This window comes from Xenopus laevis, chromosome 9_10S (assembly GCF_017654675.1).
Source record: "Xenopus laevis strain J_2021 chromosome 9_10S, Xenopus_laevis_v10.1, whole genome shotgun sequence".
NCBI classification, from domain to species: Eukaryota; Metazoa; Chordata; class Amphibia; order Anura; family Pipidae; genus Xenopus; species Xenopus laevis.
The window spans coordinates 107,970,594-107,992,833 of NC_054388.1; the positions used below are offsets into that span (position 1 = coordinate 107,970,594).

Sequence of the window (22,240 nt, forward strand, 5' to 3'; positions counted from 1 at the left end):
TCAGTAAGGATGGACTATCCCATTCAGTAAGGATGGACTATCCCAATCAGTAAGGATGGACTATCCCATTCAGTAAGGATGGACTATCCCATTCAGTAAGGATGGACTATCCCAATCAGTAAGGATGGACTATTCCATTCAGTAAGGTCAGACTATCCCATTCGTAAGGATGGACTATCCCATTCAGTAAGGATGGACTGTCCCAATCAGTAAAGATGGAATATCCCATTCAGTAAGGATGGACTGTCCCAATCAGTAAAGATGGAATATCCCAATCAGTAAGGACGATAGGCTTTGGGTGCAGTCGTATTGTGACGTCTCCACAGACCCCCACCATATGATTCAACCATTGTTCAGACCAGTCATTTGGATCACCACCTGGGTGGATGAATTGGAAGAGATGCCCCTTGTTCTCCCCAACTAATGACTTGTATGGTTTGCGTTTATAATGAAAAAGAGTCAATGTATGTTCATTCATTGTATGGTTTATTTACATTTAATGACGAGTCCCCCAGTCTATAGTCAATCAGGACCTCATATTGCTGTTCCTGGGTGATCTATACAACATGAAGTTGAGTGTGAGGGATCTCCAGGGGATGGTATCAAATCAATACACAGATATACACAGACCACATCCAGGGAGGAAGAGACAAGGGGGAAACAGTTAGTGATTTTCCTTCCTGTATTTACCAATGCCTTAGCATTACTTGTGCCCGGGTGAGGGTATAATCAGGAGTCCAAGTCTAATTGTGCATCTGCAAATCCAAGAAGTGGATCCTGTGCCCCACTCATGCATTTACATATAAGGCACTTAGAAATAATAATAATAATAATAGGTGGTTGTTACATGCTTGTATTATATATCAGGACATAAACATTATGCTGCATTGGCATTCTGATATCTGACACAGGCTGTAACAGGGGGAATGGAGAGGATCGAAATAAACAGCAGTTGCCCTGCCGAAAAGGTTGTCATTCTAATGTAATTATCAATTAATTCCATAACCAATATGGGTTTTATAGATACATATTTACAACACAATTGAGGCAAGCAGGTTATGCTAGGAGCAACAACTACAAAAGTGACAGCGAGCAGCTCAGAGTACAGGGGGAGCCGCACAGCAAATAGGTATATAGTTGCAGTTCCCAGGTGAGGATAGGGGGTGCTATGAGAGTGAATGGAGCAAATGAGATGAGATAGAAGGGGACCTCACAGCAGCTAATATAGTATCAGTGGCAACTCATAAAGCTAACAGGCAAGCAGGGAAACCTCCACTCTGCCAACAGGCACAAAAAAGGGAAATGTGCAGCAAACTAATTTGCAGAAAGATAACAAAATGACAGATGGAGCCGGGGGCTCATATATAGAGGTGAGTAGAGCGGGTGCTCATATATGCAGGTGAGTGGAGCGGGGTGCTCATATATGCAGGTGAGTGGAGAGGGGGGCTCATATATGCAGGTGAGTGGAGAGGGGGGCTCATATATGCAGGAGAGTGGGTGAGTGGATAAGGGTGCACATATGTGCGAGCAAGTGGAGGGTAGAGGTGTAACTTTGTGCAAGTGATAGGATAGTACGACTAACTACATGAGGTCTGAAAGTAAGGCCTTTTAAAGGGGGGGGGGTTGAACGGAAAACCTTTGACATTCACTCCCCTAGAGTGTTGAAGTAGGAATGCTGGTACCTGTGCTGTGTGTGCTAAAGCAGAAGCTAATCTTGTAACACAAGTAGCAGTGCTTGTGCAAATTATCTGCACTCTCCATTCCAGTCTGTTATACGGTGCCTGTTGTGAGCGCACAGAGAACAGCACCACTGATTATTGCCTGAGCTCTCGGAGGAAGGAGAAGCTCGCGTCTTGCTCCCTTGTGACATTTACTTGGTGTGACTCTTGCACAATGTCTTCAATCAGTTCAAACAGTCTTTTCTTGTCTTGCACTCTTTGGCACAGCTGGAAGAGGCAGAGCGCTCTCTGGTGAGGCGGCTGAGTTCTCTTAAGCAAATAAAGGCAACAGTCTCTTCTGAGATTTGCACTGTCGTACAGAGATACACACCCCCCTGTTACCTGCTTTCTACTCCCTACTATCTTCTCCCCTCCATCCAGCACAAAGACGACATCTCGCTTCACCTCGAGCCACAAGTTCTGCGTAATGGCAGCTGTGGGAAGGGCCAAGAGGGGCAGATGACTGGGCAGGAGGTTCCTGTGGTATCAGTAAAGTGGAAAGACACTCAGACACGTGGAAGAAAAAGACTGGAAAAACAGATTCGGTGCACTGCAACAGAGCAGTCAGTACCAGGCGAAGGGCAACATCAAGTAGCTGCTCACGCTGAGATGAGTCCTTCCTGTGGGAAAAAAAATACATTTAGGGAGATTCGGGGAGATTTAGTCAGCTGGCCACTAATCGCCTCTTCTGCGGGGCGACAATCTCCCTGAACTGCCTTCCCCCTGCCTGCTGCCTGCTATAATGAGAAAACGCCAGCGCCAATGCACTAGCGGCCCTTCGATTTCCAAAGTTGCCACACGAGGAAACTTAGGGTGGCTTCTGAAATCGAAGCGCCCCAAGTACATTGTCGCTGGAGTTTTCTCATTATAGCGGCAGGCAGTTGCCAGGCGACTAAATCTCCCCGAATCTGCCCATGTGCTAGCTCCCTTAAAGGTGAAGCTTTGAAAATGACTTAGGAAGAATAAATAGAACCTGAGAGTTAAAGGAAAAGAAAACCATTTTTTTGCCAATAGATTAGCCACAATACAGCAAGCGATAACACTATATTTATTCTGCAGAACACTTTACCTACCCCGAGTAAACATCTCTAGAAGCTCTCTGTTTGTTTAGGATAGCAGCTGCCATATTAGCTTGTTGTGACATCACTTCCTAACTGAGTCTCTCCCTGCTCACTCATAGCTGTGGACACAGATTACAGCAGAGAGTGGAGGAGGGAGGGGGGAAAGGGAGGGGGAGAGAGGAGCAAACTGAGCATGCTCAAGCCCTAGCCCTGGAGGTTTATGCTGAAAACAGGAAGTCTGATACAGAAGCCCATGAGTACACAATAGAAGGAAAGAAATGCTGTGTTTCTTTTGACAGAGGACTCAGAGCAGCATTACTTTGAGGGTTTACTGGTGTATTTATATAGACCTTTTTGATAAAGTTTACTTCATTTTAGCCTTTCCTTCTCCTTTAAGGTAGACATTATTCTAGTACTGTACAGTATAGGTAGTAGTGGTGGGGGTTTAAGTAGAGTATAAAACAATTACTTGTATATATATATAGCAAGGTAAGTGCACACTGGAGTCACTTTGTGGCCCAGACAGTAACATGTGGGTCACAGCACCCACCCCAAAGGCGGACTCGGCCTGAATACCCAGATTTCACAGCAGTACATGACCTGAAAACGACAAGTCAACCCTTGAGCAAAGCTTGTATTTGCAATAAATGGCAAAGCCAGGTGGTCTGGCAGGGGGTACAAAAAAGAAGTGATAAAAAGCAATTATCAACCCATAAGCAAATTAAAACCCCACTGTCAGCATTATACTAATTAAAAAGAATATACAGTTAGGTCCATAAATATTTGGACAGACAATTTTTTTTTCTAATTTTGGTTCTGTACATTACCACAATGAATTTTAAATGAAACAACTCCGATGCAGTTGAACTTTTTTTTTTTTTTGAACAATTGGACAATTGACTGAAAGGCTATTTCATGGGCAGGTGGGGGCAATTCCTTCATTATGTCATTATCAATGAAGCAGATAAAAGCCCTGGAGTTGATCTGAAGGGGGGGGGGGCTTGTATGTGGAACAGACAACATGCGGTCAAAGGAGCTCTCCATGCAGGTGAAACAAGCCATCCTTAAGCTGCAAAAACAGGAAAAACCCATCCGAGAAATTGCTACAATATTAGCATTGGCAAAATTTACAGTTTGGTACATCCTGAGAAAGAAAGAAATCACTGTTGAACTCAGCAACACAAAAAGACCTGGACGTCCACAGAAGACAACAGTGGTGGATGATCTCAGAATCATTTCCATGGTGAAGAGAAACCCCTTCACAACAGCCAAACAAGTGAACAACAGTCTCCAGGAGGCAGAGTATCCATTTCCAAGTCTACCATAAAGAGAAGACTGCATGAAAGTAAATACAGAGGGTGCACTGAAAGGTGCAAGCCACTCATAAGCATCAAGAATAGAAAGGCTACATTGGACTTTGCTAAAAAAAAAAAGCTAGCACAGTTCTGGAAAAATATTCTTTGGACAGATGAAACCAAGATCAACCTCTACCAGAATGATGGCAAGAAAAAAGTATGGAGAAGGCGTGAAACAGCTCATGATCCAAAGCATAGCACATGATGTATAAAACATTTGGGAGGCAGTGTGATGGGTGTGCATGGCTGCCAGTGGCACTGGGACACTAGTGTTTATCCATCATGTGACACAGGACAGAAGCACAAGAATGAATTCTGAGCTGTTCAGAGACACTGTCTGCTCAAATCCAGCTAAATGCAGTCACATTAATTGGGAGGCGTTTCATAATGACCCAAAACATACAGCCAAAGCAACCCAGGAGTTTATTAAAGCAAAGAAGTGGAATATTCTTGAATAGCCAAGTCAGTCACCTGATCTAAACCCAATTGAGCTGCATTTCCCTTGTTGAAGACTAAACTTCGGACAGAAAGGCTCACAAACAAACAGAAATTGAAAGCCGCTGCAGTAAAGGCTTGGCAGAGCCTTAAAAAGGAGGAAACCCAGAATCTGGTGATGTCCATGAGTTCAAGACTTCAGCCTGTCATTGCCAGCAAAGGGGTTTCAACCAAGTATTAGAAATGAACACTTTATTTTCAGTTTTTTAATTTGTCCAATTACTTTTGAGCCCCTGAAATGAAGTGATTTTGTTAAAAAAAGGCTTTAGTTCCTCACAATCTTTTTGTTCAACCCATTGAATTAAAGCTGAAAGTCTGCAGTTCAACTGCATCTGAGTTGTTTCATTTAAAATTCATTGTGGTCATGTACAGAACCAAAATTAGAAAAAAAAGTTGTCTGTCCAAATATGTATGGGCCTAACTGTATATAATTTGTAAAGTGTAATCCCACTACCCATTGTCCCATACCCCATTCAAATATGTTTCAGCTGCCTCCTAATTTCTCTTTATGCTCCAGTGGCTCTTACCCAGTTCTTTTGCCAGTTCAGGGTGCCGGCTGTTACTCTCACTTTTGTTTCCTGATGTCTCACTAAGGAGTAGTCTGGCTCTGAGGGTACAAATGCCGCCTGTCCGGATGAAGGCTTCAAGACACGCCAGATCACAAGTCAGACGTTGCAGGAGACGAGCAGCACATGTGGAGGCGTGTGGATGGCGGGTCACATAGGTCAGCAACTCACCAAGGACTGTGGGAGACACGAGGCAGGAGCTGGATTCTGGCAGCTGAGAAAAACACGATAGGAGCAAGAGACCTGGGAACTCTGGGCCCCAAAACTCTGAAGGAGGAGGTGTGCGGGGCTCAAGGGGCCATGGAGAACCCAGAATCTCTTGAATAGAAGAAGAGAAGGGATTGGAAGATTTAGGAGAGGACAACACTTTGGGAGTATTAGGAGTTGGTGGTCTTTGTTTCCGTCGGGAAAATCTGTTGAGCCTCAACCGTTTGACCCTTGGCGAGAGAAACTGGTCCCCGCCAGAACAGGAAGATGGAGAGGTCTGAGGATCTGGGTGCAGCTGAATCGTTGGATTTGTTTTCACTTTCCAAACACAAGTCGGGAGCAAGATCCTCCAGGCTATATATGCCTCAGAAAACAGCCAAGACCTGGCAAACAGACACAAGGCTATTACAGACAATAAACATTTATTGGTCATCCCTGAAAGCAAACTGATTCCAGTTCTACGTAGTGCCATGGGTTGGGGACAGCTGGAGGGAACTACTCTTAAGTTATTGTTTCTCTGCAATAGAAGAAACCTCATCTTTTGTCCATCTCCTCACCTTAAGCTTTCCTCTGACGTGCCTTCCGACCTCTGACGCTTCCTCTTGGGTTCTGATGGGAAATCAAAGGAAGCAGATGCTTCATCTTCTTCTTCAACCACAGCACTGTGTGATTCCTGCAACTCCTCTCTATCCTCAGCATCCAGTCTCTCTGCCAGCAAAGGGGCCAGGCCTTTGGTGCTGAGCAAGGTGAGGGAAGAGGTGTCATGGCAGAAATGCAGAAAGGCGGCAGGGATTCGATAGTGTGTAGCCTGATACTGAGAGTCTCTCAGAAAGTCCATGAGGAGCTCAAGTCCACCCTGTTCCTTAACACGAAAGCAATTCACGGCTTCCCAGCAGCAGAGACAGAGGGCTCTGACCAGGTGAATACAGCGGGACAGTGCTGCACAGTGGTTACTGGCTTCTGTTACGACACGCTGAATGGCACCAGCATTGCCCAGAATAGGCCTCATTGCCCCCTGCCCACACAGATTGCACAGAGTAGTGATGGGAGCCTGACGCTTTTGTGTTTGAACCGAGTCTCTCCGCACAGTCCAGAGAACTCCCTCGGCTCAGCTCACACACACTGAGCGAACTGCGGCTTCCACAAGCCCCACGTTTGGAGATGAGAGAGTAAAGATGCGCAGGGAGAGAGGCCGCCCTACTCGCAGATAGACACGCGGGAGCCTCCCAAGATGCGCAGGGCACGCAGACAACTCTGCAGGCAGAAAGGATCCTTTGAATTTTCCAAGACATTTATCAGTGGGGAAATTGCACCTGAATAGAGGGCAAATAAACAGAGGTTATTAAATGAGAGGGAAAGTTACCATGGAAGATTATTGCCAATCTGAGTAAAAAGCTCTAGACACTGTCTCTGTTTGTTAAGGACAGTAGCTGCCATATTAGCATGCTGTCACATCTCTCCCTGCTCACTTATAGCTCTGGGCTCAGATTACAGCAGGGAGTTGAGGAGGGAGGGGGAAAAGGGAGGGGGAGGAGCAAACTGAGCATGCTCAAGCCCAAGCCCTGGAGGTATAAGCTGAAAACAGGAAGTCTGATACAGAAGCCCATGAGTACACAATAGAAGGAAAGAAATGTGTTTTTTCTTTTGACAGAGGACTCAGAACAGCATTACTTTGAGAGTTTACTGGTGTATTTATATAGACCATTCTGATAAAGCTTACTTAGTTTTAGCCTTTCCTTCTCATTTAAATAAGGGGAAAGTTCCCCTACATCCCCAATAGCCATTGGTGTCCTAATCCCGCCCTCTCTATCAGCCTTTATAACTCATGTACAGCCTTCCCCCCTGTAATGATGGTGATAACGGGTCCAAAGGAGAGTCCTACATTTGTCCTTGTACCTGCAGAAAGCCCACAAATCAGGCGAGGTTTCAGGCAGAAAAGAAACGATTTCAAAATTGGGCGGGCGGTCAGGGGCCACTATGTGCTGGTACTTCTGGCCCAGTGCAGATTTGTTTCCAGAGTGACATCATTGAGGGTGATGTCACTTCCAGGTTTGCATGCTGGGAGGGGGTTGGACCGAGCCGGACCACATTAGTAACTATTGCAGATCGAAGGCAGGTGGCTGGGGTCTCTATGCCAAAGCACTTGGTTGGAGAATAGAGAGAAAAAGACAGGGGTGGACCCCATTTTGTGAATATATTGGGCCTCTCAGGAAATGATTGTAAAAATGTGTCATAACTTTGTACATGGAATGATAGGGGCCCCTAAAGCCTTGGCACAGCTGCTGTATCACAATCAAGCAGCACAGTTGCCCCCCACATGAAGGGGTAACCTTATGCCACTGAGTCCCATATCAACCCTTACCTGAATCGTGAATGATGGAACTGTTTTCCGCATCCAATGCCAGGTTGCCCAGGGCGCAAGCTACTCGGTTCCATATTGAGTCAACACACATGGACTTGAGAATAGACACTGTAATTACACAAGGACAAGTAGTAACCGTTATCCAATGCTTATAGGAAACACACTCACTATGCAGACCTATATAAGGCTTGAAGTAGTCACTGATACATTATACAGACCACCAGGACATCCATGAGTTTAGAAGATAGGAGGGCTTATGTTAAATGGGTTGTTCCCCTTTAAATACATTTTTAGTATGACATAGAGAGGTATATTCTGTTTTCATTTTTTATTATTTGTGGTTTTCGAGTTTTTTAGCTTTTTATTCAGCAGCTCTCCAGTTTGCAATTCCGCAATCTGGTTGCTAGGGTCCAAATGACCCTAGCAACCATCCACTGATTTGAATAAGAGACAGGAATATGAATAGGAGAGGCCTGAATAGAAAGAGGAATAATAAAAAGTAGCACTAATAATAAATATGTAGCCTTACAGAGCATTCGTTTTTTAGATGGTGTCAGTGATCCCACATTTGAAAGCTGGAAAGATACAGAAGAAGAAGGGGAATAACTCAAAAACTATTAAAGGGGCTGGTCACTTTTAATTGATCATTTAGTATGATGTAGAGAGTGGTGTGCTTAGACAATTTGCAACTGGTTTTCATTTTTTATTATTTGTGGTTTTGGAGTTATTTAGCTTTTTATTCAGCAGCTCTCCAGTTTGCAATTTCAGCAATCTGGTTGCTAGGATCCAATTTACCTTAGCAACCATGGACTGATTTGAATAAGAGACTGTCATATGAATAGGAGAGGCCTGAATAGAAAGATGAGTAATAAAAAGTAGCAATAACAATACATTTGTAGCCTTACAGAGCATTTGTTTTTTAGATGGGTTCAGTGATCCCACATTTGAAAGACGGAAAGATAAAGAAAAAGAAGAAGGGGAATAACTCAAAAACTATTAAAGGGGTTGTTCACATTTAAATGATCGTTTAGTATGATGTAGAGAGGGATATTCTCAGACAATTTGCAACTGGTTTTCATTTTTTATTATTTGTGGTTTTGGAGTTATTTAGCTTTTTATTCAGCAGCTCTCCAGTTTGTAATTTCAGCCATCTGGTTGCTAGACTCCCAATGACCCTAGCAACTATGCATTGATATGAATAAGAGACTGCAATATGAATAGGAGAGGCCTGGATAGAAAGAGGAGTAATAAAAAGTAGCAATAACAATACATCTGTAGCCTTACATAACATTTGTTTTTTGATGGGATCAGTGACCTCACATTTGAAAGTTGAAAAGAGTCAGAAGAAGGCAAATCATTCGAAAATTATCAGAAATAAATAATGAAGACCAATTGAAAAGCTGCTTAGAACTGGCCATTAGTTAATTTGAAGGGAAACCACCCCTTTAAATAGAAAAAAATGAAAACCGATTTAAGTTGCTTAGGATTTATAAAATACTAAAGTTGAACAACCCGTTTAAGGCACAAACAGATTTTTTTTTTTACAGGGAGCTCTAAGGAAAGTCGGTGCCTTTTTAGCAAATAGTGTTTGAAATCAGAACCCCAGCCTCAGTACCTATGCAAATAATCCTATGAATGCTCTATGACAGGGGTCGCCAACCTGTTTTTTTTTTACAAGTGAGCCATGTTCCAATGTAAAAAGAGTTGAGGAGCAACACAAGCATGGAAAAAGTTCCTGGTGGTGCGGCGCCAAATAAATGCTAGGATTTTGTAGGATCTGTTTGGCTATAAACCAGGTTTTTATACAACCAAAACTTGCCTCCAAGCCTGGAATTCAAAAATAATCACCTGCTTTGAGGCCACTGGGAGCAACATCGAAGGGGTCGGAGAGCAACATGTTTGTTACTCACGAGCTACTGGTTGGGGATCACTGATCTATAAAGTCAGAAACACAAAGCAAACACAGATATTGTGCCTTACCCAGCACTGGGATCCCTCCGAGTTTTTTCACCTGCAATGGAAATAGATTATATTTAAATTCAGGCTCCATAGTGATAGTCACCAAGGTCTTGTCTCTACCTTTGAGATAACTTTAAGTATGTAGAGAGTGATATTCTGAGACAATCTGCAATTTGTTTTCATGTTTTATTATTTGTGGTTTTTGAATTATTTAGCTTTTTATTCAGCAGCTCTTCACTTTGCATCTTAAGCAATCTGGTTACTAGGGTCCAAATTCCCCTAGCAACCATGCACTGATTTGAATAAGAGACTGGAAAATAAATAGGAGAGGCCTGAATAATAAAAAGTAATACAATAACAATACATGTGTAGTCTTACAGAGCATTTGTTTTTGTTTGGAAAGAGTCAGAAGAAAAAGGCAAATAACTATAAAAAAATAAATAATAAAAACTACTTGATAAGTTGCTTAAAACTGGCTGTTCTATAACATAATAAAAGTTACCTTAAAGGTGAACCACCCCTTTAACTATAAAGAAACTACAGCGCAATTCTACCTGGGTCTCCTAGGGCCCACCAGAAAACCAATCAGATCATAGAGACTTATGGAGGCAACAAGCTAGGCCCAAAGCCCTTTGTGATATCCTCTGGAAGGCAAGTCGGACTTTGGAGGGGTTCACTCCAAATATAGGGGCCCTGAGTGGGTGGGTCTGAGCAACCGAGGGGGAGATAAGAAGCAGAGATACCCCTACAGGGGCCACCTGACTTTATACATTACATTTTTGGCTAACTATTTTAGATACATTTTTATTTTGCACAGCCTATCTACTTACCCAGTTTTTATTTTTACACTGAACTGTTCCTTTAAAGGGGTTCACTTTTAAATGATCATTTACTATGATGTAGAGAGGGATATTCTGAGACAATTTGCAATTGGTTTTCATTTTTTATTATTTGTGGTTTTTGAGTTATTTAGCTTTTTATTCAGCAGCTCTCCAGTTTGTAATTTCAGCCATGTGGTTGCTATGGTCCAAATTCCCCTAGCAACCATGCATTGATTTGAATAAGAGACTGGAATATGAATAGGAGAGGCCTGAATAGAAAGAGGAGTAATAAAAAGTAGCAATAAGAATACAGGTGTAGCCTTACAGAGCATTTGTTTTGATTACATGGGGTCAGTGACCCTCATTTGAAAACTGCTGAGTCAGAAAAAAAAGACAAATTATTCAAAAACTGTTAAAAAAAGACCAACGTTGCTTAGAATTAGACACTATATAACACACTGAAAGTTAAATAAAATATTTTCCTGAATTGGGCAGAATTCACTAGAACTCACGCCTCTATTGGGCGCGGTGGTGGGCGTGGTTTGTGGATCAGGAAGGCGTGCAGACGTGAGTGGGCGTGCCCTTGTGGCTGGCGCAGAGTCCCCGGTTGGGGGCGTTGCCAGTGGATGAGTGGGGCGTGGTTTCTCAGCTGTCGAAGCAGCAGTTGGACAGCAGGCTGAGAGCTAGTTCGAGGTTTCGGCGGGAAGCTCCCAGAACGGGCGCTTGTGTAAATACTAACATTAGCAGCATCAGCCCCCCGCTCTCCCGGAACTGCGCGGAACAGAGAGCGCAACTTAATCCCTCAGGATCCTCCACAGTCCCCCGACATAGGGAACCTAGTATGGGCACTCTCGGGGCCCCGGACTCGAGATTCTGACACAATTTCCGGCCCCGCGTGGCACCCTGGGAGCTGTAGTGTCAACCCTGTGTGCGAGCGACACCTGCCGGCCGGAAAACGAGCGCTCAGTTGTATTTATAAAGCCTACTGCTTAGTTACTAGCGCCACCTACTGGCCAGGACGAGAACTGTGTCCTACTGTACTGGGAATAGTTGCTGCCAGTGTCTCAAATAACTGTCCCTCTATTGCCCATCACTTTCACTTCTTCTCCTTCTGTACCTGGAACTGCCATTGGTTTTTAAAGGGGCGGTTCACCTTTAAGTTAACTGTTCTTATGTTATAGAATGGCCAATTCTAAGCAACTTTTCAATTGGGCTTCATTTTTTTTTAATAGATTTTCAATTATTTGCCTTCTGATTCTTTCCTGGTTCATATGAGGGTCACTGACTTCATAAAACAAACGCTCTGTAAGGCTACAAATTTATTGTTATTGCTACTTTTTATTACTCCTCTTTCTATCCAGGCCTCTACTATTCATATTCCTGTCTCTTATTCAAATCAATGCCTGGTTGATAGGGTAATTTGGATCCTAGCAACAAGATGGCTGAAATGGCAAACTGGAGAGCTGTTGAATAAAAAGCTAAATAACTCAAAAACCACAAATAGTAATTAAGAAAAAACAATTAGAGATTTCTCAGCATATCGTCTCTAGCATACAAAAGTTAATCTAAAGGAGAACAACCCCTTTTACATTAAACTACCTGCACAGAAACAGTCCCCTAAGTTTGCTCATAGTCTGTACAGAGAGATCCCATAAAACTATGGCAGCATGGGTATTCCCCTGTACTAAGCACAATTCAGCAGGAACAGTCCCCTAAGTTTGCTCATAGTTTGTACAGAGAGATCCCATAAAACTATGGCAGCATAGGTATTCCCTGTACTAAGCACAATTCTGCAGGAACAGTCCCTAAGTTTGCTCATAGTTTGTACAGAGAGATCCCATAAAACTATGACAGCATAGGTATTCCCTGTACTAAGCACAATTCAGCAGGAACAGTCCCCTAAGTTTGCTCATAGTCTGTACAAAGAGATCCCATAAAACCAGGGCAGCATAGGTATTCCCCTGTACTAAGTACAATTCAGCAGGAACAGTCCCCTAAGTTTGCTCATAGTCTGTACAAAGAGATCCCATAAAACCAGGGCAGCATAGGTATTCCCCTGTACTAAGCACAATTCAGCAGGAACAGTCCCTAAGTTTGCTCATAGTTTGTACAGAGAGATCCCATAAAACTATGACAGCATAGGTATTCCCTGTACTAAGCACAATTCAGCAGGAACAGTCCCCTAAGTTTGCTCATAGTCTGTACAAAGAGATCCCATAAAACCAGGGCAGCATAGGTATTCCCCTGTACTAAGTACAATTCAGCAGGAACAGTCCCCTAAGTTTGCTCATAGTCTGTACAAAGAGATCCCATAAAACCAGGGCAGCATAGGTATTCCCCTGTACTAAGCACAATTCAGCAGGAACAGTCCCTAAGTTTGCTCATAGTTTGTACAGAGAGATCCCATAAAACTATGGCAGCATAGGTATTCCCTGTACTAAGCACAATTCATCAGGAACAGCCCCTAAGTTTTCTCATAGTCTGTACAGAGAGATCCCATAAAACTATGGCAGCATAGGTATTCCCTGTACTAAGCACAATTCAGCAGGAACAGCCCCTAAGTTTGCTCATAGTCTGTACAGAGAGATCCCATAAAACTATGGCAGCATAGGTATTCCCTGTACTAAACACAATTCAGCAGGAACAGTCCCCAAAGTTTGCTCATAGTCTGTACAGAGAGATCCCATAAAACTATGGCAGCCATCGGGGGGGGGAGTTGTAGGGGGCCCCGAGAGTAAGGGGGGCCTGGCCATGCCACACTTACTTGATTACCCAGGCCCCCCATCTTTCTGAGTGCTGCTGACTTCGGGAAGGCATGGACATTTAAGGGGCCCTGGCCACCAATTTTCTTATAATGTGGGGGGGGGCCCTGGCCACCAATTTTGGCCATCAATTTTTTTTTCTCATGTGGGGTCCTAGCCACCAATATTTTTTAATGGGGGGGCCCTGGCCATAAATGTTTTTTATGGGGCGCCCTGACCACCAATATCTTTTTAATTTTTTTTTAACATGTGGGAACCCTAGCCACCAATATTTTTTTTGTTTTTTTACTGTGTGGTGGGGGCGGACCTGTAGGTGGGGCTTGCAGTGGGCACAGCTCGGGGGGCCCAGGAAATTTTATCGTATGGGGCCCTGTGATTTCTGATGGCGATCCTGCATAAAACTATGGCAGCATAGGAATTCCCTGTACTAAGCACAATTCAGCAGGAACAGTCCCCTATGTTTGCTCATAGTCTGTACAGAGAGATCCCATAAAACTATGGCAGCATAGGTATTCCCCTGTACTAAGCACAATTCAGCAGGAACAACCCCCTAAGTTTGCTCATAGTCTGTACAGAGAGATCCCATAAAACTATGGCAGCATAGGTATTCCCTGTACTAAGCACAATTCAGCAGGAACAGTCCCCTAAGTTTGCTCATAGTCTGTACAGAGCACAAATCTGCATGGAAATAGAAGGGACAATAGACTTATATTTTACTGTACATGGAACCTTTAATCTTGGCATTATATGAATGTGTTGTACATTGTTGTGGGATATGTCAGCGTTTTATAAATACATAATAATAATAATGAGGCACTGTTGTTACATATATTAAATATCCTAAAATATAATCCCAAGTTAATCACTTACACCCAAAGCATTAGGCATTATAATTATGGGGTGGTATTGTACTATACACACATTGGATCTCATGAAACACGTGTCTTAATGTGTGTGGGTCTCTCTAACATACACATTCAGGTCTGTGTGGGATCAGATCAGGGGTCCGATATGGACATGTAAATGAGTGCCAGATGGTTTGTATTTTACTTACTAGCCTGTGGTTTCTGACATCTTTGCATATACCAGGTTTTTGCCTTAACTGAGAGCCAGGAACCCTATGGTTAACTGAATCCCAAACTTAAATAGACGGGGTCACCAACACCCTGACATCTCCTGAGCTGAAATCCTGGTATTAGTGACCTGAAACTTCATATATCTCAGAAAGCTCTAAAATGGAATATTGCTGTAAACTACAAAAGTGCTCAGAGGGACACTACATCAATTGTGGGCTTGTGGCCCCTTTAAATGCCCACTCGCTTAGACTGCACTATTAGCATCAGGTAGTGGGGGGGACAGAAGAAGTCTGGTTTAAGCAGTGGGCCAGTGGAGTGCTGCAAAAGGGGTGGCGCTTTTAACAAATGGGGGAGTTTGGGTCAGGGGTGAGATTTCCTCTATGCAATATCTGGTCACCTCTCTCCAGGGTTGGCGAGTTTCCAGTCAAATTGGGCTACTTATTTAAAGCCCCGGCGAGTTTTGAAAGTTCAAACTAGCCAAGGTACAGATTTGGGTTACTTTTTGGGCCTTTGGCTGGTTTGTAATTTGGAAACCAGCCAAAGACTTTTCTTGCCCTAATGTGCCAAGCCTGTGTCTCTCAGTGCATGTTGGGTAATGTCGTTTTTGTTTAACAGACTGCCAAGTTTAATGTAAGACTACAATACCCAGCATGCAATGGGACTGATTTATTTAGAAGTCAGGCGTTAAAAGATTTTGGGCTCTGTACCCCAGTCTCCTGTCCCATTCTTGCATTTCCCATGACTTTCCTCAATTTCAGGCAATTTTGGAGCAAAAATCTGCTGGCCACAAAAATGTCTAGAGGCTGACTGGTTTTACCAATATTTATTGAAATTGTATATGTATTAGGCAATTTATCACCGGGTGACTAAATCTCCCCGAATCTGAACTTGTGTCTCTGCCCTAAAAGTTCATCCAGCCAGTTTTTCTGGTTGGGAAGATACAACGTGTAATTACAGAGAATGCATGCAAATTAGAACCATTACAGCATCTGGTTAACTCTCTCTCCGCTAGTAAAAAAGGGGAGAGCACCGAGAGACGCCACCTCTGAGAGATATAGATTTCGAAGGAGAAAGAAAGTCTTTTTATACTTGGGGGTGCCAAAAGTTAGGCACCCCCAAGTGATTGATACACAAAGAGAAAAATTGTCATGGGTTGCCTTTAAAAATAATTATTACATAAAATGAAGTGTTAGTACCACACTTTGGCCAAAATATGTAAGCTCACGTGCCACGTCAAGACCTCTCATTGTACGTGAGTCCTACACTATCCATTAGCATTCTAAGTATTTATTGGAAACAATTCCCTCAGCAAACAGTGATTGTAGTTACCCAACACTCCGGGCTGGTGCTCCCAGCAGAAAACGGTACCAGCCTGGGTTTCAGGGCCGGATTTACCCTGAGGGTACCCAGGGTCCTCTGTCACCCCCTCCCTCTCAGAAGATAACACTCATGCGCTTCCTTTCACTTGCACCGAACGGCTAGTGCTCCATAATCAAGCTCTTCCAGCGAGCACCACAGAGCGATCCTCCTACTGCTTCTTTGGTTTCCAAATTTCCCAGGAAAAAAACGCATGCGCAGTACAACGAAATAGCTGTCTTTTTCATTTATTTAATATATTCTATTTCGGGAGTTTAGTCACCCAGCAACTCGGAACGCTTTGTTTTCCTCACGAGGAAACTTCAGACGACTTTGGAAAGCCAAAGCGATCCGAGTGCCACTCCGCCGGCGATTTATATTCTAGCCAGCGGGAAGGCAGTTCGGGGAGATTAGTCGCCCAAAGAAGTAATGATTTGTCACTGGGCAACTAATCTCCCGAAATAGCAGCGTGTGTCTCTGCCCTAAAGGAGAAGGAAAGGCACGTTTACTTGGTGCCGTCTAGTGATGTGTGCGTCGGGATTTCCCCGACCCTAATCCGCCCTCCCTTGGCCCGCACCTGCCCACATCCGCACTTGCGGGTTCCTTTTATAGACCCACCCCGCTGATGATGTCACAAAAGGGGTGGGCGAGCAGACGCAGCGTCTGTAAAAGATGAACCCGGAAATTCGTAAGCCAGCGTTTGATGGTGGTGGGCAGGTAGAGCAGGAGAAGAGCTCAACAAGCACCCACCACCCACGACGAATTGTGCGAAGTTGGCCGGAACCCGTCTGACCCGCGGGTCCCATGGGTATAGGGTCAGCCCGCACATCACTAGTGCCGTCTCCAAAAAGAATCTTCAGAGCCAAACCTGCTTGGACCCACCCCTGGCCGCTTGTGCCCGTCACTCTCAGATCAGCTTCCTCTATAGCTACTCCACAATAAATCCCTTTTATCTTTTTGGGAGTTATTTATTAAAGTCTGAATGCCAAAAACTCGAAAAATTCAAGTTGTTTTTATTATAAAATGCAAATTGTTGGGAAAAAAAAATCAAATTTTTCAAGATTTATTACACCCTGAGGATCGAAAAAGTCAGAATCTGAAAATCCAGCATCTCAGACCTATCAAGGTTGTATATAAGTCAATGGGAGAGGTCCCTATCCTATTTGGAAGTTTCTTTGGAAAAAAACAGAAAAAATCGTGTGAGTTGGGAAAAAACTTAAAAATGGTACAATTTGGATTTTCGCTCGATTTTTTTTATGTTTGTCCCAGATCTGATTAAATCATGTTTTGTTTAATAATAAATAAAGTCCAATTGTGGATTCTAGTTTGGTCTGACCTTTTTATTAAAATACATGGCAAAATTTGGATTTTTATAAATATGCGCCTTAGTGTTTTTGGTCATTTTAAATACGAGTCTAATTGGCTTCTCAGTATAGGAAAGCACTTTAGAGGGAACATACTTAGAGGTAAGGTCATAAGTGGAGATTAAAGGAACAGTAACAACAAAAAAATAAAAGTGTTTTAAATTAAATAAAATATAATGTACTGTTGCCCTGCACTGTTGTGTTTGCTTCAGAAACTCTACTATTTTATAGAAATAAGCTGCTGTGTAGCCATGTGGGCAGTTGAAATGGGGCTAAACAACACGGGATAAACAGTGGTTAACAGATAAGCTTTGTAGAACACCATCGGTCAGTGGCAAATGGGGAGAATTGTTGCCCACGTTAATCTCCTGAAAACGCTTTTCCACAGGCAATAATGCCAATCATGTTGGTTAAAGGGATACTGTCATGGGAAAAATTTTTTTTCCCAAAATGAATCAGTTAATAGTGCTGCTCCAGCAGAATTCTGCACTGAAATCCATTTCTCAAAAGAGCAAACAGCTTTTTTTATATTCAATTTTGAAATCTGACATGGGGCTAGACATATTGTCAGTTTCCCAGCTGCCCCTGGTCATGTGACTTGTGCCTGCACTTTAGGAGAGAAATGCTTTCTGGCAGGCTGCCATTTTTCCTTCTCAATGTAACTTAATGTATCTCAGTGAGACATGGGTTTTTACTATTGAGTGTTGTTCTTAGATCTATTAGGCAGCTGTTATCTTGTGTTAGGGAGCTGCTATCTTGTTACCTTCCCATTGTTCTGCTGTTTGGCTGCTGGGGGGGGGAAGGGAGGTGGGTGATATCACTCCAACTTGCAGTACAGCAGTAAAGAGTGATTGAAGTTTATCAGAGCACAAGTCACATGACTTGGGGCAGCTGGGAAATTGACAAAATGTCTAGCCCCATGTCAGATTTCAAAATTGAATATAAAAAAATCAGTTTGCTCTTTTGAGAAATGGATTTCAGTGCAGAATTCTGCTGGAGCAGCACTATTAACTGGTTCATTTTGAAAAAAATTTCCAAAGTTTATCTGAAGTTCCCTTGCGAGGAGATTTGAGTAGGGTGAAGCGACTCATGTTTTAACAGCAGGCAACTAATATCTCCGTGTGTCATTGCCCTTTAATTCTACAGATCTGCTACAGTATGTAACCTGAAACTTTCTCTTTTGAATGGCTGCCCCCACAGCTAAATAGCAACTTTTTACTAATTTACTAGTTTACTATACTTAATTTATAAACTATAATAGTTTTTCTGAAGCAAACACATCAGTTTTACCAGTGCAGGGCAACACTACATTATATTTTATTTACTTTAAAACACTTATTTTTTTGATGTTACTGTTCCTTTAACCTTCTTATGATGGACTTTACAGATATAGCTGGGTTACAGATATATAAAAACATTGGGGTAACAGTCATCCTGCTATAGTTCTTAGGGTTACCCAGGGTACAAATAAACACTCACCCCAAATCTCCCTCTAACTGGCCTTCAGGCGGGCCCCCCTTAGCTCATAACAAGGTTACAGATATATAGAAACATTGGGGTAACAGTCACCCTGCTATAGTTCCAGGGGTACCCAGGACACAAATAAACACTCACCCCAAATCTCCCCCTAACTGACCTTCAGGCTGGGCCCCCTTAGCTCATAACAAGGTTACAGATATGTAGAAACATTGGGGTAACAGTCACCCTGCTATAGTTCCAGGGGTACCCAGGGTACAAATAAGCACTCACCCCAAATCTCCCCCTAACTGACCTTCAGACTGGGCCCCCTTAGCTCATAACAAGGTTACAGATATATAGAAACATTGGGGTAACAGTCACCCTGCTATAGTTCCAGGGGTACCCAGGGCACAAATAAGCACTCACCCCAAATCTCCCCCTAACTGGCCTTCAGACTGGGCCCCCTTAGCTCATAACAAGGTTACAGATATATAGAAACATTGGGGTAACAGTCACCCTGCTATAGTTCCAGGGGTACCCAGGGCACAAATAAGCACTCACCCCAAATCTCCCCTTAACTGTCCTTTAGTTGCAGGGGTTTTCCTGTTATACATTTTCTTAGATATATGTAGGTCTAGAGATGGAAAAACATGACCGAATAGTGGTGTTGACAGATATAGATGCCCAGGGTCCAATAGTAACTGCCCCAGCTCCCATAGTAAGTTCTCCAAGTCCACCATGCTCAGTTTCCCCATTCCATTGCTATGCTGTATGATTTTTATGAAGTATACAAACAGCAGCAGAAAGGCCGTAGATCAGGGATCCCCAACCTTTTGAACCCATGTGCAACATTCAGAAGTAAAAGGAGTTGGGGAACAACACTAGCATGAACAATGTTCTTGGGCTGCCAAATAAGTGCTGTGATTGGTGATTTCGTAGCCCCTATGTGGATTGTCAACCTACATTGAGGCTCTGTTTGGCAGTACACATGGTTTTTATGTAACCAAAACTTGTCTCCAAGCCTGGAATTCGAAAATAATCACCTGCTTTGAGGCCACTGGGAGTAACATCCAAGGGTTTGGAGAGTAACATGTTGCTCACGAGCTACTGGTTGGGGATCTCTGCCTTAAGCACCACTTGCTGGCCACCAAGTAGTCAAGGAAGTTGTCAGGAGAAAGAAAGAGGCTGATGTTCTTCTGGTTAAGAAAACAATTAGAAATCTTTATCAAATCTTTTCTCAGCAGCAAGAAGCTAGGTAGACCATGATAGATCAACAAGATGTATACAGTAGAACATTCCCATCATTCCAAATCCAACCCGGAAAATAATGGACAATTATTGCCACACATTCTTTTCTTTTAATAAAAAGACACATGCAATTATGAGTGAGACACACCTCAGGAGTCAGCAGTTTCATACAATTCATAGAAGAATGTGGAAATTGTTTTATTGGGAAGAAGATGGACCTCTTTGGGATGACTATAAGGTCATAAACCTAAAACATTTCTTAATACTAAAGTTTTTCAGGTTTTCAGGTTTCGCTGATCCAGAGAGTTTGGAAAAACAGTATGATTCATTGGTTACTGGTAATTTATAAATTGGCTCTCAAAGGCCCCACACCCCAATGCTCCATATTCATGTATGTGTGTAACGTTCCTTATGATTGTGTTTATTTTTCGTCATATCGGTAAGGAGCAGCATTAATTGGGTCAGTACCAGAAACACTGGGAGGTGCTACCGACTGTCCTTCTTGGTAAGGGTACTTACAAAGGGAGGATTTGCCCCAACATCATCTATGGCTCCTGATGCTCCAAACACTGCACCTAGAAGGAAGGAAAAATATGAGGATACAATGATCCTTAACCAGTGGCACACAAGCAAAATGTTGTTCACCAACCCCTTGGATGTTGCTCCCTGTGGCCTCAAAGCAGGTGCTTATTTTTCAGGTTGAAGGCAAGTTTTAGTTGCATAAGAAACAAGTGTCCTGTAAAACAGAGCCTCAATGTAGGCTGCCAGTCCATATAGGGACCTTCAAATACCCAAATAAACCCCCTATTTGGCACCACCAAGGACTTTTTCATGCTTCCATTGCCCTCCAACTCTTGAATGTCATAATTTGGGATGGGCAAATTTTTTCTCCTTGTTTTGCTGCAAAAATTATATGGCGTCTTGCAAACTTGTATGGCGTTGTGCGTCAAAAAAAAAGACGCAAATTTTTTTAGACTTTAATGGGCGTCGGCGACATGGCGAAACGAAACAGGTCAAATTCGCCCATCCCTACTCATAATTAAATACGGTTGGGGACCCCTATTCACTGCAGTTCACTATGTATATATATTTATATATAGTTATCATATCTCCCCTTAAGCGCCTCTTCTCCAGCGTGAACATCCCCAATTTAGCCAGTCTTTCCTCATAGCTAAGATTTTCCCTTTACCAGCTTAGTTGCCCTTCTCTGTACCCTCTCTAATACAATAATGTCCTGTGTGAGTGATGGAGACCAAAACTGTACAGCGTATTCTAGATGGGGCCTTACAAGTGCTCTATACAGTGGGACCCCCTCCTCCAGTGACTCTATGCCCCTTTTAATACAGCTCAAGGCCTTATTTGCCCTTGATGCTGCTGACTGACATTGCTTGCTACAGCCAAGTATATCACCTAGTGCAGTCCCATTAAGGGTATAAGTGGATAATGTTACATCCCAGGTGCAGGACTTTACATTTATCAACATTGAATCTCATTTGCCACTTAGCTGCCCAGATTGCCAGTTTGTCAAGATCCTGTTGCAAGTGCCACATCCTGGATGGAATTAATTGGGCTGGATAGTTTTGTGTCATCTGCAAACACTGATACATTCAGGGGTGCTTCGCCAATGAGGCAAGTTGAGGCTGTCGCCTCAGGCGGCAGCGCCCCACTAGGTACCAGGGGCAGCAAAAATGCTGCTCCTGGTACTTTAAAAGCGAATTTCCATGGGAGGGGGGGCAGCAACAACTGCTGCTGCCTCAGGTGGCGGAGGGGCCAGGATCGCCCCTGGATACATTACTTACAATACCCTCCCCTAAGTCATTAATGAACAAGTTAAATAAAAGTGGACCCAATACTGAGCCCTGGGGGACCCCACTACAAACCTTACTCCAAGTAGAGAATGTCCCATTAACAACCACCCTCTGTACCCGATCCTGTAGCCAGTTTCCTATCCATGTGCAAACGACTTCATTAAGCCCAGCAGACCTTAATTTAGAAAGCAGTCGTTTGTGGGGCACAGTATCAAACGCTTTGGCAAAATCCAAATAGATCACATCTACTGCCCCCCCACTGTCCAGCATCTTACTTACCTCATCATAAAAAGCAATCACATTTGTCTGACATGACCTATCCTTCATAAAGCCATGCTGATTGCTGCTCATAATGCCATTGACTAGGACAAATTTTTGAATGTGATCCCTTAACAATCCTTCAAATAATTTGCCCACCACAGATGTCATTTAATATAGGCAGCAGCTTTGGAAATGACCCAACCAGGCTTTGCTCTCAGCATAAAAGCTAAGGTCACTTTCCATTGCCATCTTACTATTTCCCCAATATATACTGTATTTTTATGTGTGTGGTGTGATATTGCTAAAGTGTTTAATGTACCTTCCCAACCAAGGAATAAACTGCACCAATTCTAGTTTATCATC

General features: G+C 43.2%; 1 protein-coding gene across 3 annotated transcripts in view; it reads right to left on the reverse strand.

The window, feature by feature from the left end:
* The window catches only part of tgfb1i1.S (transforming growth factor beta 1 induced transcript 1 S homeolog), a 35,840-nt gene extending 24,307 nt beyond the window's left edge, over positions 1–11,533 (reverse strand). Inside the window, exons 1-3 of one of the 3 annotated variants that reach the window (XM_041578134.1) lie at positions 11,284–11,533; positions 9,613–9,775; positions 7,765–7,872 (exon numbers count right to left, since the gene is read on the reverse strand). In XM_041578134.1, coding sequence (XP_041434068.1) covers positions 7,765–7,872; positions 9,613–9,661 — 157 coding nt within the window. In that variant the 5' untranslated portion in view covers positions 9,662–9,775; positions 11,284–11,533. The remainder of the gene's footprint in view (positions 1–7,764; positions 7,873–9,612; positions 9,776–11,283) is intronic. The other 2 variants (XM_018237586.2, XM_041578135.1) reach the window with 2 other exon arrangements.
* Between the last annotated feature and the right edge of the window lie 10,707 nt (positions 11,534–22,240).